The sequence below is a fragment of the Arachis stenosperma genome, chromosome 9 (genome assembly GCF_014773155.1).
Source record: "Arachis stenosperma cultivar V10309 chromosome 9, arast.V10309.gnm1.PFL2, whole genome shotgun sequence".
In the NCBI taxonomy this organism is placed as follows: domain Eukaryota; kingdom Viridiplantae; phylum Streptophyta; class Magnoliopsida; order Fabales; family Fabaceae; genus Arachis; species Arachis stenosperma.
In genome coordinates, this window is record NC_080385.1 from 12616434 (window position 1) to 12633597 (window position 17164).

Consider the following 17164-nt stretch of genomic DNA (forward strand, 5'->3'; position numbering starts at 1 on the left):
AAATGCTAGAAAGACTAGCTGGTCATGATTACTACTACTTTTTGGATGGCTATTCAGGCTACAACCAAATTGCAGTAGATCCTCAGGACCAAGAGAAGACAGCATTTACTTGCCCTTCTGGCGTGTTTGCCTACAGAAGGATGCCTTTTGGTCTGTGCAATGCACCTGCAACCTTTCAGAGGTGCATGCTCTCTATCTTCTCAGATATGGTAGAGAATTTCTGGAAGTCTTCATGGATGACTTCTCAGTATATGGAGACTCATTCAGCTCCTGTCTTAACCACCTATCACTTGTCCTGAAAAGGTGCCAAGAGACTAACCTGGTTTTAAACTGGGAGAAATGTCACTTTATGGTGACTGAAGGAATTGTCCTTGGGCATAAAATTTCAAGCAGGGGAATAGAGGTGGATAAGGCAAAGGTAGAAGTAATTGAAAAATTACCACCACCTGCCAATGTTAAGGCAATCAGAAGCTTTCTGGGGCATGCAGGATTCTACAGAAGGTTTATAAAGGATTTTTCGAAAATTGCAAAACCTCTGAGTAATCTGCTAGCTGCTGACACACCATTTGTGTTTGACACACAGTGTCTGCAGGCATTTGAGACCCTGAAAGCTAAACTGGTCACAGCACCAGTCATCTCTGCACCAGATTGGGCATTACCATTTGAATTAATGTGATGCCAGTGACCATGCCATTGGTGCAGTGTTGGGACAGAGGCATAACAAACTTCTGCATGTCATTTATTATGCTAGCCGTGTTCTAAATGATGCACAGAAGAATTACACAACCACAGAAAAAGAATTACTTGCAGTGGTTTATGCCATTGACAAGTTTAGATCTTATCTAGTAGGATCCAAGGTGGTTGTGTACACTGACCATGCTGCTCTTAAATACTTACTCACAAAGCAGGATTCAAAACCCAGGCTTATTAGATGGGTGTTGCTTCTGCAAGAGTTTGATATAGAAATAAGAGACAGAAAAGGGACAGAGAACCAAGTAGCTGATCATCTGTCCCGAATAGAACCAGTAGCTGGGGCGTCCCTCCCTTCTACTGAGATCTCTGAGACTTTCCCAGATGAGCAACTCTTTGCCATTCAGGAAGCTCCATGGTTTGCAGATATGGCAAACTATAAAGCTGTGAGGTTCATACCCAAGGAGTACAGCAATGTGCAAAGAAAGAAATTAATTTCAGATGCCAAGTACTACCTCTGGGATGAACCATATCTCTTTAAGAGATGTGCTGACGGAGTGATCCGCAGATGCGTACCCAGAGAAGAAGCACAAAGGATCCTATGGCACTGCCATGGATCACAATATGGAGGACATTTTGGAAGTGAGCGAACAGCCACTAAAGTCCTCCAGTGTGGCTTCTACTGGCCTACTCTCTATAAAGATTCCCGAGAGTTTGTGCGTAACTGTGACAGTTGCCAAAGAGCTGGTAACCTGCCTCACGGATATGCCATGCCTCAACAAGGGATATTAGAGATAGAATTGTTTGATGTATGGGGAATTGACTTCATGGGGCCATTTCCACCATCATACTCAAACACTTATATTCTGGTGGCGGTTGACTATGTATCTAAGTGGGTAGAAGCAATTGCTACACCCACTAATGATACCAAGACCGTGCTAAAATTCCTCCAGAAACACATCTTCAGCAGATTTGGTGTCCCCAGAGTACTAATCAGTGATGGGGGCTCTCATTTCTGCAACAAACAGCTATACTCTGCTATGGTTAGATATGGAATCAGACATAAAGTAGCAACTCCGTATCATCCACAGACAAATGGGCAAGCTGAAGTCTCTAACAGAGAGCTAAAAAGAATCCTAGAACGGACTGTGATAGCCCGAAGAAAGGATTGGGCAAAGAGCTTGGATGATGCTCTGTGGGCATACAGAACAGCATTCAAGACTCCTATAGGAACTTCTCCATACCAACTGGTGTATGGGAAGGCCTGTCATTTGCCTGTGGAACTGGAACATAAAGCTTACTGGACAACCAGATTCCTAAACATGGATGCACAGTTAGCTGGAGAAAAGAGATTACTTCAGCTAAATGAGCTAGAAGAGTTCAGACTCAATGCCTTTAAAAATGCAAAAATTTATAAGGAAAAGGCAAAGAAATGGCATGACAAGAAATTGTCAACCAGAGTCTTTGAGCCAGGACAGAAAGTTCTGCTCTTCAACTCCAGGCTCAAATTGTTCCCAGGAAAACTCAAATCCCGGTGGAGGGGTCTGTATGTGATCACAGGAGTGTCACCATATGGATATGTTGAGCTCCAAGATATTGATTCGGACAAAAAGTTCATTGTTAATGGACAGAGAATCAAGCATTATCTTGAGAGCAATTTTGAGCAGGAATGCTCAAAACTGAGACTTGAGTGATCCTCAGTGAAGGTCCAGCTAAAGACAGTAAAGAAGCGCTTGCTGGGAGGCAACCCAGTCATTAGGAGGTTATATGATTAGTTCTTACAGAGGCAAGTATCAAAAATGAAGGAATTCACAGAGTTACAAAAGGATTCAGCTCAAAAAGCAGAGAAAATGAGCTTACTGGCGAAAAAACGCCAGTAAGGGGCATTTTGGGCGTTAAACGCCAGAATGGGTACCATTCTGGGCGTTTAATGCCAGGAATGGTGCCATTTTGGGCGTTAAACGCCAGAATGGGCACCATTCTGGGCGTTTAACGCCAGGTGTGCAGCATCCTGGGCGTTCAGAAAAACGCCCAGTGATAAAGGATTTCTGGCGTTTAACGCCAGCCAGGGCACCTGGCTGGGCGTTAAACGCCCAAAAGGGGCACCAAATGGGCGTTAAACGCCAGAATGGGTGCCATTCTGGGCGTTTAACGCCAGCAAGGTGGGGGGGACCACAATTTTGTTTTCAAATCAAATTTTTTCAAACTTTCCTTTTCTCACCCATACTTTTCTACAAAATCACACTTCAATCATTCATCATTCACTTTCAAATCTTCAAAAATCAAAACCATTCTTCAAATTTATTTCAAATCAATTACAAACATTGTTCAAAAATTTCACCCTTCTCTCAATTTCTTTCCAAATCTTCTCAAATCTTCTTTCAAATTTCTCTCTTTTTTTTCGAAAACTCCCCTCCCCACCTTATAAATACACGTTTGGCTCCCTCATTCCACCACACCATTCGAATTTCCTCTTCCTTCTCCTCTCTTCTCTCTTTTCTTTTGCTTGAGGACAAGCAAACCTCTAAGTTTGGTGTGCTTTTCCGTGATCACTAAGCCAAGATTCATCAAGATCATGGCTCCTAAGGGAAAACAAACCAATTTAAGAGGAAAGAAAGAGACTAATCTAAAGAATCTTTGGAATCAAGAGAAGTTCTTAACTAAAGAACATGAAGACCATTATCACAAAATAATGGGTCTGAGGTCAGTGATCCCGGAAGTTAAATTTGATCTGAAAGAAGATGAATATCCGGGGATCCAAGAGCAAATTCGAAACAGAGGATGGGAAGTTCTAACCAATCCTGAGACAAAGGTTGGAAGGAACATGGTTCAGGAATTCTACTCAAATCTGTGGCTGACAGATAAGCAGAGAATGACTGGAACCGCTTACCATACCTACAGAACTATGGTCAGAGGGAAAGTTATGTACTTTCATCTGGACAAAATAAGAGAAATCTTCAAGTTACCTCAACTTCAAGATGATCCTGACTCCTTTAATAGGAGGATGGTGAGAGTAGATAAAGGGTTGGATCAAGTTCTAGAGGACATATGCCTCCCTGGAACTAAGTGGATAACCAATTCTAAGGGTGTCCCTAACCAACTCAAGAGGGGAGACCTCAAACCAATTGCAAGAGGTTGGCTAGACTTTATTGGGCGTTCTATATTGCCCACTAGCAACCGTTCTGAGGTCACCATCAAGAGGGCAGTGATGATTCATTGCATTATGCTTGGAAAAGAAGTGGAGGTACATCATGTGATTGCTTGTGAGATTTACACAATTGCAAATAAGAATTCCACTGAAGCCAAGCTGGCTTACCCAAGCTTGATCTCCTTGCTCTGTAAAGAGGCTGGGGTGAAGATGGGAGTAGATGAGTTCATACCCATTGAACACCCAATCACCAAGAAGTCAATGGAAGGCCAAGTTCAAGACAACTCTATCAAAAGGAGGGCGCAGGAGTTCCTCCCTGAATTCCCTGAAATTGGCTACTGGGCCAGCCTAGAAGCATCTATCACCAAGTTGCAAGAAACTATGGAGCAACTGAAGGAAGAACAGCAGAATCAGAACTGCATGCTCTGCAAATTGCTGAAAGAACAAGAGAAGCAGGGGCGTGAACTCCAAGAGATGAAACGCCAAAAGCTCTCCTCTCAAGCTGAGGGAGCATCCACTTCTCAAAATCAAGGTTGTTGAGTCCTAACTCTGTGAAAACCTCTATCATTAGGAGCCTATTTTTGCGTTTTTTTAATTTGTTTTCTATTCCTATTTTATTTTTTTTAGTCTCATCTTATATCTATATTTGAGTCTTGTTTTTAATTCATAATTAATAAAATCTATGCCTTAAAGTTATGAATGTCCTATGAATCCATCACCTCTCTTAAAATGAAAAATGCTTTAATCACAAAAGAACAAGAAGTACAGGATTTCGAAATTTATCTCTGAAACTAGTTGAATTAGTTTGATGTGGTGACAATACTTTTTGTTTTCTGAATGAATGCTTGAACAGTGCATATGTCTTTTGAATTTGTTGTTTTAAGAATGTTAAAATTGTTGGCTCTTGAAAGAATGAGGAGAAAGAGAACTGTTATTGAGGATCTGAAAAATCATGAAATTGATTCTTGAAGCAAGAAAAAGCAGTGAAAAAAAAATTTTCGAAAAAAAAAGAGAAGAAAAAGAAAGAAAAAGAAAGAAATAAAGTTGTGAACCAAGGCAAAAAGAGTGTGCTTAAGAACCCTGGACACCTCTAATTGGGGACTCTAGCAAAGCTGAGTCACAATCTAAAAAGGTTCACCCAATTATGTGTCTGTGGCATGTATGTATCCGGTGGTAATACTGGAAGACAGAGTGCTTTGGGCCACAGCCAAGACTCATACACTAGCTATGTTCAAGAATCATTATACTTAACTAGGAGAATCAATAACACTATCTGAGTTCTGAGTTCTCATAGATGCCAATCATTCTGAACTTCAAAGGATAGAGTGAGATGCCAAAACTGTTCGGAGGCAAAAAGCTACTAGTCCCGCTCATCTAATTGGAACTATGTTTCTTTGATATTTTGGAGTCTATAGTATATTCTCTTCTTTTTATCCTATTTTGATTTTCAGTTGCTTGGGGACAAGAAACAATTTAAGTTTGGTGTTGTGATGAGCGGATAATTTATACGCTTTTTGGCATTGTTTTTAGTATGTTTTTAGTATCTTTTAGTTAGTTTTTAGTATATTTTTATTAGTTTTTAATTAAAATTCACTTTTCTGGACTTTACTATGAGTTTGTGTGTTTTTCTGTGATTTCAGGTATTTTCTGGCTGAAATTGAGGGTCTTGAGCAAAAATCTGATCCAGGGACCAAAAAGGACTGCAGATGCTGTTGGATTCTGACCTCCCTGCACTCGAAGTGGATTTTCTGGAGCTACAGAAGCCCAATTGGCGCGCTCTCAACGGCATTGGAAAGTAGACATCCTGGGCTTTCCAACAATATATGATAGTCCATACTTTGCCCAAGATTTGATGGCCCAAACCGGCGTAGCAATTCGGCGTCAGAAATTCCAGCGTTAAACGCCGGAACTGGCATAAAACTTGGAGTTAAACGCCCAAACTGGCATGAAAGCTGGCGTTTAACTCCAGAAAAGGTCTCTACATGAAAATGCTTCAATGCTCAGCCCAAGCACACACCAAGTGGGCCCGGAAGTGGATTTTTCTGTCATTTACTCATTTCTGTACACCCTAGGCTACTAGTTTGCTATTAATAGGATCTTTTGACATTGTAACAGTACCTCATGACACTTTACACGTTTTCTTTGTGTACTTTCCACAGCATGAGTCTCTAAACCCCATGGTTGGGGGTGAGGAGCTCTGCTGTGTCTTGATGGATTAATGCAATTACTACTGTTTCTCATTCAATCATGCTTCCTTCCATTCTAAGATAATACTCGTTCTTAATCCGGATGAATGTGATGATCCGTGACAATCATCATCATTCTCAACCATGAACGTGTGCCTGACAACCACCTCCGTTCTACCTTAGATTGAGTAGTTATCTCTTGGATTCTTTAATCGGGATCTTCGTGGTATAAGCTAGAACTGATGGCGGCATTCAAGAGAATCCGGAAGGTCTAAACCTTGTCTGTGGTATTCTGAGTAGGATTCAATGACTGAATGACTGTGACGTGCTTCAAACTCCTGAAGGCGGGGCGTTAGTGACAGACGCAAAAGAATCACTGGATTCTATTCCGGCCTGATTGAGAACCGACAGATGGATAGCCGTGCCGTGACAGGGTGCGTTGAACATTTCCAATGAGAGGATGGGAGGTAGCCATTGACAACGGTGAAACCCTACATACAGCTTGCCATGGAAGGAGCCTTGCATGTTTGAAGAAGAAGACAGTAGGAAAGCAGAGATTCAGAAGATGGAGCATCTCCAAAACCTCAACCTATTCTCCATTACTGCAATACAAGTAACCATTTCATGTTCTTTTACTTTTTACAATCAATCCTGATAATTTCTGATATCCTGACTAAGATTTACAAGATAACCATAGCTTGCTTCAAGCCGACAATCTCCGTGGGATCGACCCTTGCTCACGCAAGGTATTACTTGGACGACCCAGTGCACTTGCTGGTTAGTTGTGCGGGATTGCAAAAGTGTTATTGCAATTTCGTGCACCACCTGCATGTTGAAGGGATCCTCAATCGAATTCGATGCAACCATGGTGGCAATAATCGCGAGGAAGGAGATTCAGGGGGCATTCGTGCTGAACGGATACGTCCACTTTCTTAGTGTCCTTCTCGGAACTTCCGGCCATTTGCAAGAACTTCGTCGAGGGATTATTGGAGATTATGAAGAGGGTAGACGAGTTTGTAACTGAGCTTGTGGCATTTTGCCTTTTCATATACTGCCATGGGGGGAGGGGGTTAGGGGGTTGTGGTTCAGTACCACATACGTTTCCCTAGATTTTTTGTTTATCGATGCGTTCAGATAGTATAATAATTATATTGCTGAAAGAAGCATTTATCGTGTTTAACTGGATGTCCATTTTCTAGGTGGGGCTAATATTCTCAAGAATGAAGTAATTTGAAGGAGCTTTAATAGCGGTGAATAAGATAAATGTTATTTATTTATTCTTTGCTGGTGCAAGTACACCACTATTCGTGAACCTAGAGTCCCTGCACCCCTACTCCTGAGTCCTGACCATAGGGTCCGCGTGAAAGTAAACCTCGAATGATGTTGCACCCCCACCATTCTAGTTGCTTTATTTGTTTACTCTTCCATTTCTTAGCCTCCAGGTGAGAGAAAAAACCATTAACTGTATATTCCACCATCAACCCTAACCACCTCTCCCTCTTAAGGGTGTACCAGATCCCCTCTAACAGTCGAATGGCAATACGCACAAAAGGTATCTGGTACGTCGTCTTTAGAGGGAGGATACCCGGAATATACCCCAACAGCGAGACGGCAGCGGCTCAGGTGGATGGCTTTCCACGGAACATGCTTCTTCGTTACCGGAGTTATCAAGAGGCCGTGAACGCCTGGAACGACTACTTCCAGGTGAATGCATCGCCTGTTACGGAGATGGGCAGCGAGCTCCCGCCACCGTCAGGGTTCAATCAACTCGTTCACGACGGACGGCACGATTCGACGGTGACGACGACTCCGCCTGTTCCGGGTCTGGGCAGCGAGCTCCCGCCGCCGTATGCATTCAATCGATTCGTCGTTCACGGCGAACGACACGATACGACGGTGAAAAATAGTCCCGACGCGAAACCAGGTGCAACTGGTAAGCGAAAAATGTGTTCTTGCGACACCCCCACATCTAGTCAATTGTGTTGGTATCAATACGTTGCTAGCAAAGTTACAGCACTTGCAGCCAGCCAATCGATTGAGGACATACAACGGGCCGTTGCGTCGATCGAGTACCGTGTATCTCAGATGGAGAGAGAGACATGATCTCAGGACTCAACTTGGAGAAATCATACGACAGCTGGCCGACATTTTGCTGGACAGGTGAAGTCCCAGGTCTTACGGGTCAGTGCAATAACGGGATGGAGACACTGTAAACCGACCCCTCCCCTCCCTGGCAATGTATGTTTAGGTCTAGTATTGTACTGTTTAGGCCCAACACTAATATTGAACTGTTCTGGTCTGTTTATTTTTTTTATATTCCACTTTGCCTATTACCTAATGAAGTTATGAAATAGTGCTTCTATCGAAGGTTATGCATGGGAGCGTTTAAAAGTTAAAACACGCTGATATGCATTGGTTCGAATTTATAAAGCCACCCAACTCAACCGCACGAATCATTAGCAATGAAATACATTCAAATTTGTTTACAACGAAGCTTCATCTAAAAGTAAACAGACTAAGGAAATGCAACACCTCAAACTCGGCAAGGCAATGGACGCACGACACACTCGACAAATCGTTGGCGGCACCCGTGGTCCCGCGGGTCGGGCAGACGCTTGACTGGCAGATGACGGGCTTCCCTGTCAGCGGATTTGCGAACAACTGCCCAAATAATTCTCTACACGATTCGATTTTTCCAGCAGCCAGTACGTTTTGATACATTTCAACCCCCTGCCAGCGTGCGCCTCGTTCCCAACACCTGGCATCAGTAGCAGCATCGCACACATGTAGCAGGCTTGGACGTCGCCTGCATCGGTGGCCTCAAGCAGGGTGTCGACCCTAGTGACAGATCGGCCCATCCAGCAGAATTCTCTAATCCCTACACGGAATATAGCGGCTGGATTTCCTCTGCGCGCGCTTGTATAAAGAAACCCATCCTCAGGACGGTCCTCTAAGTCATAACCGAACACGACGGGTAGCTCCGCCATGGAGGCCACCTTGTACACCGCAGAAGAGCGGGCTGCGTCCAAAAATACCTTGCAAGTCGCCTGCATGTTAAACAGATCCTTGATCGAGGCCGACGCAACCCTTGCTACAATTCTCTCCCATATTTCGCGAGGCAGAAGAGTCAGCGGACAGCCGCGGGGGGCACCCCTTTACCTTTCCTTCTTCCATATCCGGCCTTCTTTTTCCTACTGCGTTTGTCGAAGGTTGCACCCAATTTCATCCTATTTGATTCAAATTTTTTGGACGGTGGGGGGAGGGGAGAGGGAAAGGTTACAGGAGAGTATGAATCACGGGCACCAGACGCAGTGAAGGAAATCTGGGGAGGGAACTTATATACTGCAAAATGGCTCACCAGATAAGTCAGGTATCGTGCCACGTACGCCTTCATTTAGGCCTACTGTAACCGATGATTCGTTTTTGGGTTTGGCACGGGAATCGAAGACATCGTAAACATAATTTTTTAAGCTGAGCAGTGAAAAATAAATTTAAAATAATATTAAATTTGTTATCTCTTATTTTTCCTTAAAATTAAATCATTTATTTTCCAAAAAAAAAAAAAAACAAAGTATTACTCATTTTCTACGGAAAAAAGTATTCGAAGCAGCTTCTCACTTTACACTATATATGTATACGTGCACGTTAATGACAAACCCTGTCCCTCCCAATGCTTCTTTCCCAGTTCTTCTCTACCGTAACTCCTTCTCTCACCTCTCCATTTATCCTTATCCCCCTCCTTATTTCTGCCACCCTCCACTGCTCTCTCCGTTGTGTACTTCAGAGAAAATATCGAAGGAGACCGTCACCGACCACGCCGTTAGTCCCGTCTGCCTCACGGAATAGCCGATGTCCAATCTGATCGACATCGTCCGTACAGAAGAGAAGTTCATGGATTGTGACTTTGTTGAGATCGAACTTGTCAGGAGGGAGGAAATTTGGGAGGCTAGGCTTGAAAAAATATCAGAAGAACTCTTCGAGGTCAGGTCCGAGAGGTTGAAGTTAATGGTCAAGTTGAACAAAAAGGAGGATCAACTGGAGGAAGAGGAGAAGGCACGACGCCGGGAGGAAAAGTTGCTGCGCAGGGAGCAGCAATAATGTGAAGTGACCGTTCGCCGAATGTATGACAAAGCAAATGAAATGATGGCCGAAAGCTCAAAGTTGCGTGACCTGGCACAAAGGGTCGTCGATGTTTTGGAGGTCAAGGAGAAATCTTTGTCCCGTCCATTAGGCGTTCAACCGGAGCAGAGTGAACACAGTAACGGAGGGATTTGACCTGGTGCACATGTGTGACATCTCTATGTTGTGTTGGTTTCTGTCGAGGCCTGAAGCCCTGAATGATCTATTTAGTTTGTTTGTTAGGTCGCCCTTTTGATCTTTTGAAATGCTAATTAAAACTTAGTAGCGATTATTATATCTACTTTCATCGGTTCGATATCGAAAATCCGTTTATCTTGAATTGTTAATAATTTTATCCTTCCTCGCCAGTGACTATTACATGTCAAGAACAAAATTTCTGAGTCATTTCCATTTTGATTGCCATTGTTTCGGTAGATTAATATTCTATGCTTCGTAGTCAGTATAAATTCGTTTAATCCAGATGCGATTAACTATCAATATCTTCTCATCTCCTTTCTTGTTAGTAATAATTTGAATTGATTTAAATTGAAATAAATATTTCCTGAAAATACGCAAAACACGCTTTTCGGCGACTCCCCATTGAGTTACCGATTTTGTGGGCTATTTTGTATCAATTAAATGCGTCGGTATTAGATAGTTTACAGCCCCAAGAAAAAAACGGGGGATGTAAATCATCCAATATAAAACAATTCATCTGAGGGGTTGATACATAATTAGGGAATTATCTTGCGTTGTTAGCATAGAAGACCAGACGCGATGAGGGAACGCTGGGGAAGGAGATTATATACTGTAAAACGCCTTACCAGATAAGTCGGGTACCGTGCCATTTACGCCCACTGTAACCGATGCTCCATCTGTAGGTTTGGCACGTGAATCGAAAAGATCCTAGACGTAATTATTAAAGCTGAGCATTGAAATTGAAAAACAAATTTAAAACTATATTAACGTGAAATGTTAATTTAAGCTAATATGTAACTAAATTGTTATCTCTTCCTTTTTTTTCTTCTATCGAACTAGTTTAAATATAAATCGTTTATTTTCCCAAAAATTAACGAAGTACACTAATTACTCATTTTCTACAAAAAAAAGTATTCGATGAAGCTTCCCAATTTACACGGTATATGTATACATGCCCCTTAATGACAAACCCTATCCCTCCTAACGCTTCTTTTCCAGTTCTTCTCTGCCGTAACTCCTTCTCTCACCTCTCCGTCTATCCTTATCCCCCTCCTTATTTCTGCCGCCCTCCACTGCTCTCTCTACTATGTACTTCTGAGAAAATGTCGAAGGAGACCGTCACCGACCCCACCGTTAGTCCCGTCGGCCTCACGAAAGAGCCGATGTCTAATCTGATCAACATCGTCCGTACAAATGAAAAGTCCGCGGATTTTGACCTCGTTGAGGCCGAACTTGTCAGGAGGGAGGAGTTATGGGAGGCTAGGCTTGAAAAAGCGGCAGATGAAGTCTTCCAGGTCAATGCCGAGAACGTAGACTTAATGGTCAATTTGAAGAAAAAGGCGAATCAACTGGAGGAAGAGGAGAGGGCACGACGCCGGGAGGAAAAGTTGCTTTGCAGGACCTTGCAACAGTCTGAAGCGGCCGCTCGCCGACTGTATGACAAAGCAAGCGAAATGATGGCGGAAAGCTCAAAGTGGCGTGACCTGGCAAACAGTGTCGTCGATGTTTTTGAGGTCAAGCAAAAATCTTTGTTCCGTTGGGCAGGCGTTCCACCGGAGCATGGTGAAGACAGTGACGGAGGTATTTGACATGGTGCACATGTGTGATATCTTTATGTTGTATTGGTTTCTATCGAGACCTGAAGCCCTGAATGATCTTTTTGGTTTGTTTGTTAGGTCGCCCTGAATGATCTTCTGAAATGCTAATTAAAACTCGGTAGCGATTATTATATCTACTTTCATCGGTTCGTTCTCTGCTTATTGTCAATTGTTTAGAGTTACTCATAACTCAGCCCTTCTGCTTATAAATCAGCCAAATAAAACAAGTCGTTTGAGCGGTTTAAACAAACTTAGGGAATTATCTTGCACCGTTAGCATTTACCGTTTCCAAATCTTGATCCTAGAACATTTCGGCAACTATTTACGGCTGCGTTATCAAAGACCTGTTTATCGAGTTATCATTGCAAATTAGTTTTACACTACCGGAATAAACATTCGAAATTATTTTCATTTACCGTATCATAATGTTATGCCAAATTCTGTTCCTTTATAAAGGATAAACATGTTTCCAACTAAAAAGCTTGGATCAACAAAGAATACGAAGGGACTGGTTTAAACAAGTTTCAAAGTACGTATCTCAGTGTGAGGCTATAATAAACCAATTAGTGAAATCAAATAATAGAATCTCCTTAAAAAACCTCATTGCTCATTAAAGGACGAGTATTGAACCTCAACCTACTATATTGTACGAATACAACCCGTGATCAATTGGAAAATATGTGCATCAACATTTCTATATTTTTATGGCACCAGCATCATTTTTCTGGCAAAACCTTACATTAACCCGCTAAGTTTGTTTTGCATAGTATTTTAATTATTATATCATTCAGAAAATTAATATTGCTGGTAAATGGTTCAACAACTTATTATACATGCAATAACTATTTTAGTGTTCCTCTTCTTTTTTTTTCGATCGATGGTGTTCCTCTTCCTTATTTAACAACATTTTTAATAGCCCAACACTTGAGCCCAGCATTGGTTTCAGAAAAAATGTGTATCTCAATAAGAAAAAAAATTTACTCTAGAGGCCCATCAGGATTGACCCAAGTTCAACCAACTGGGTTCTAACCTAACCCGCCCGACCCGTAACACAATCGGGGTCTCCTTCGTCATCCTCTCGCCCACCATCCCCACGCAGCTTCGATCCTTCCTTGTTGGTCGTCTCCGGCAAAGCCACACATCTAGCCGAAACATCACTCATTGTTATCAGACAATGATCGAATCCAGCTCCGGCGAGGACACTGTGCAGATCTTCATCCTCCGAACCAACGAGTCGCGATGGAGGTTGCACTTCGAAGAGCAGGGAGCTTTGCAGTGTGATTCCGCGAGGGGGTGGGGTGGGGGGAACTTCCTGCAACTCCATTGATGGTCAGTGACGGAAATCTAAATGTCCGCGTGATTCTGGTATGCATCAAACGACGTCAACGATGAAACTCCTTCATTCCCAACCCAACCCCATCAATTTGGATTAAACGTAAAGCAGAGTCATTAACTTAAAATAATTTCATCTTAAAAATTGTTAACTAATTCTACATAGACCCATATAGTTTTCAGATCTAACAAAACTAACCAGCAACAAAATGAATTTGTAAAATAGCCCCTCTGACACAAGATATCCATTAACCAATCAAAGGAAGGAAGAGAAAGGGTGATCTCTACCATTGGATTAAAAAAAGGAGAAAAATTTGACGGACAGCTACCGATGGCGCACCAGTCAGCCGAAGATAAGTGCGATGCGCACTGGTGTGCCAAAGATCTTTGCACACCGAATCCGTTCCCCTTTCTGTCTTCATTTCTTTTTCTTTTTTTTCTTTTTTAAAAAAAGAAAAATAAGTCTGTGCGTCATCAACAGTTTTGCTTAACTTTTACGGCTCAGGATTCGGTGGTCCCAGGACGTTTGGACTATTAAATAGTCCTATAACAAAACATGTTTTTTACGGCTTTTTAAGAACAGTTAAATAGTCCTTTTTTAAATTTAATTACAAATTAACCCCATATATTTTATTTAATTATAAAAATAATTTTTTATTTTATGAATAATTATTTTATTATAAATCTATCATGTTTATTAACAATCAAGAACAAAAACAATAACAAATTCGATCTTCCATTGATCCTAATAAATTTTTTGGCCATTTCAATCGATTAAAAGATTAAATTTGATCTGTCACGTTTGTGAGGAATCACAAAATCGTGTTTCGTTGAAAACCAATCGATTGGACTATCAAACCAATCGATTGAATTCTAACTCAATCGATTGGATTTCAGTTTATCATTAAACAATCGATTGAAAATTGTAAGGAAGCATGGTTTTCGCATAAATCAATCAATTGATCATATTAACCAATCGATTGAACGATGAATTAAATGTGGATTTTATGTAATTCAATCGATTGTTTAGAATTTTCAATCGATTGAATTCTTCAAAACAATCGATTGGGTAGCACAATTCAATCGATTGCTTTTGTTACTCAATCGATTGAATTCACTAAAATAATATGAATTTACCAAATTCAATCGATTGAAGTGTGCTACCCAATCGATTGAAATGTGTACTATGCTTATTTCAATCTTGTTATCATTTTTAGAAATTTTCTTGTTATTCATCTATCTTATCTTTAAAATTCTATCTTCAATTTTTGCGATTTTATTTTGATTTAGATACTCTAATCTTATCCTTTTCTTAATATTAACATTATAAATTGGTGAATAATCCAAATTTAGATACTCTAATATTCACCAATTATTCAATCCCACCGTTGAAATCGTGTATCATTTTCTTTGATTATAAAAAATTTTATTATTTTTCTTTGGAACATCTATCTACTCAATATCCATTTTTTTTAATTTTTTATCCGTCTATTTAATATCCATTATTTCTTCATCATTAATCACCATCAAAGGTCCAATCAAGCTTTTCATTGTAGTGTTCAAAAAATAAACTATCGTTTTGATTACATAATCGAGGTCAGTGAATAGAATCTCTAATTTTGCAATTATTCGTTTCGATACTTTATTCGTTAAATTGATTGTGTAATGAAAAAATATTTTATCTTTTATTAATTCATAGACATTGAGAAATATTAAAAAGTAAATAGATGTTATTATTTTTTATTATTTATTAGTAGTGGCCTGGACACCCAAAATTTAAGAAACTATACTTATCTATAAAAATATATAATGGGAATACAGAGGGTTTGGTGTCCAATATTTTTTTCCTATTTTACTCCTATTTTTATAATCTAAAACTACATACTCAATCACGTACTCACGTTCTGTAAATTTTACATTAACCCATGACAGAATGATGTAACTCCTTCACTTAAAAAAATTGCTCACTCTCAATCGTAAGATTATAAAAATGGCTCCACTTACACTATAGTTTAAACAAGGTAATTTTTTTTAATTAAATATACAAAGAATCATTTTTCTCTTTAAATTATTATCATACTATTTTATCTATAAAAATATATAATGGGAATACAGAAGGTTTGGTGTCCAATATTTTTTTTCTACTTTACCCCTATTTTTATAATCTAAAACTACATACTCAATCACGTACTAACGTTCTGTAAATTTTACATTAACCCATGACAGAATGATATAACTCCTTCACTTCAAAAAATTGCTCACTCTCAATCGTAAGAATCATTTTTCTCTTTAAATTATTATCATACTATTTTAATAATATACTCTTGATGCTTATATGTAATATATAATGATAATTAGTGTCTAAATTTAAATTCCAATATTACTCTTAAAGAGAGGTTTATAATTAAAAATTTTTTGTCAATTTCGTTAAACAAAAAAATTTCTACCTATTTTTTCACAGTAACCTCGTTAAGATATTCTTATTGAATGTAAATTATTGTTACAAATATTTTTATTAAGATATGTTTTGAAGGAATAAAAGTAAAATAGTTCAATAAGGATAATTTTTTAAAAATAAATAAATTTACACTAATAATTTTTCTCTTCAAATTATTAACGTACTTTTCTAATATAGTACCTACACAATATATAATATCAATTAGCGTTCAAATTTAAGTTCCAATATTATTATTAACGAGAGAGATTTATTATTTTTTACAAAAATTTACACACAATAATTTTTGTATCAATATATCATGATTCATTTTAAAAATAATATTTATTCATCTAAGTCATAGAGTACCTTGAAAAATCATATTTAAATAATTTTTTATCTTTTAACTATTTTATATTTTTAGATTGAAAATTTTGTATTTTTTTTATTCAAGATTTATTTTTATTTTATTTTAATTTTCTTATTCAAAACTATTAATATAAATTTTTATTTTGTAGGATAAATAAAAAGATGAATTTTTTTAATAAATTAAATTATTAAAAACTTACTTATTATAAAAGAAGTTAAGTATATTTCTAGATTATAAGAATACATATAATTCACTTTTGAATGTAATCAAAATAAATATAAATTTATTCAATTTTTTAAAATTTACATTAATTATTAAAATTATAACATAATGAATGTACTCCTATACAAATATAAAAATAATTTCATAACTATTTTTTTGTTAGGAGAAAACATGACTTAATAAGCATAAAGTCTAATTTAAACAACTATAGATAAGTAAAATAAGTAACAAAAAACGAACATAAAATTTAATATTTTTTTGTTATTTGGTATAAAAATAATATAATAAAATAAATCATTGTTCTCAAACCAATCGATTGAATTGGAAGTCATGTACAAAGTTTAATCGATTGGGTAACATAACCAATCGATTGAACAGCGAGACCTCAAGTTGCTAATACACATTTCAATCGATTGGGTAGCACACTTCAATCGATTGAATTTGGCATATCCATATTGTTTTCATGAATTCAATCGATTGGGTTATGGAAAGTTATAATTCAATCGATTAGTTTGATAGTCCAATCGATTGGTTTTCAACGAATCAAATTTAATCTTTTAATCGATTGGGATGGCCAAAAAATTTATTAGGATCAATGGAAGATCGAATTCGTTATTGTTTTTATTCTTGATTGTTAATATACATAATAGATTTATGATAAAATAATTATTTATAAAATAAAAAATTATTTTTATAATTAAATAAAATATATGGGATTAATTTGTAATTAAATTTAAAAAAGGACTATTTAGCAGTTCTTAAAAAACCTTAAAAAACATGTTTTGTTATGGGACCATTTAATGGTCCAAACGTTCTGGGACCACCGAATCCGATGCCAACTTTTACCCAGTTAGATAGTTTTGGTGG

General features: G+C 38.7%; 1 protein-coding gene across 1 annotated transcript; it reads right to left on the reverse strand.

Annotated features, from left to right (window-relative positions):
* Nucleotides 1-8666: 8666 nt before the first annotated feature.
* On the reverse strand, nucleotides 8667-9077 carry LOC130949078 (uncharacterized). The gene has a single exon (XM_057877906.1). It carries the CDS (start codon nucleotides 9075-9077, stop codon nucleotides 8667-8669), a length of 411 nt encoding a protein of 136 aa, XP_057733889.1.
* Between the last annotated feature and the right edge of the window lie 8087 nt (nucleotides 9078-17164).

What these genes read in the sequence shown, in the direction of transcription:
- LOC130949078 (XM_057877906.1), bottom strand. Translation starts at nt 9,077, where the DNA reads ATGCAGGCGACTTGCAAGGTATTTTTGGACGCAGCCCGCTCTTCTGCG.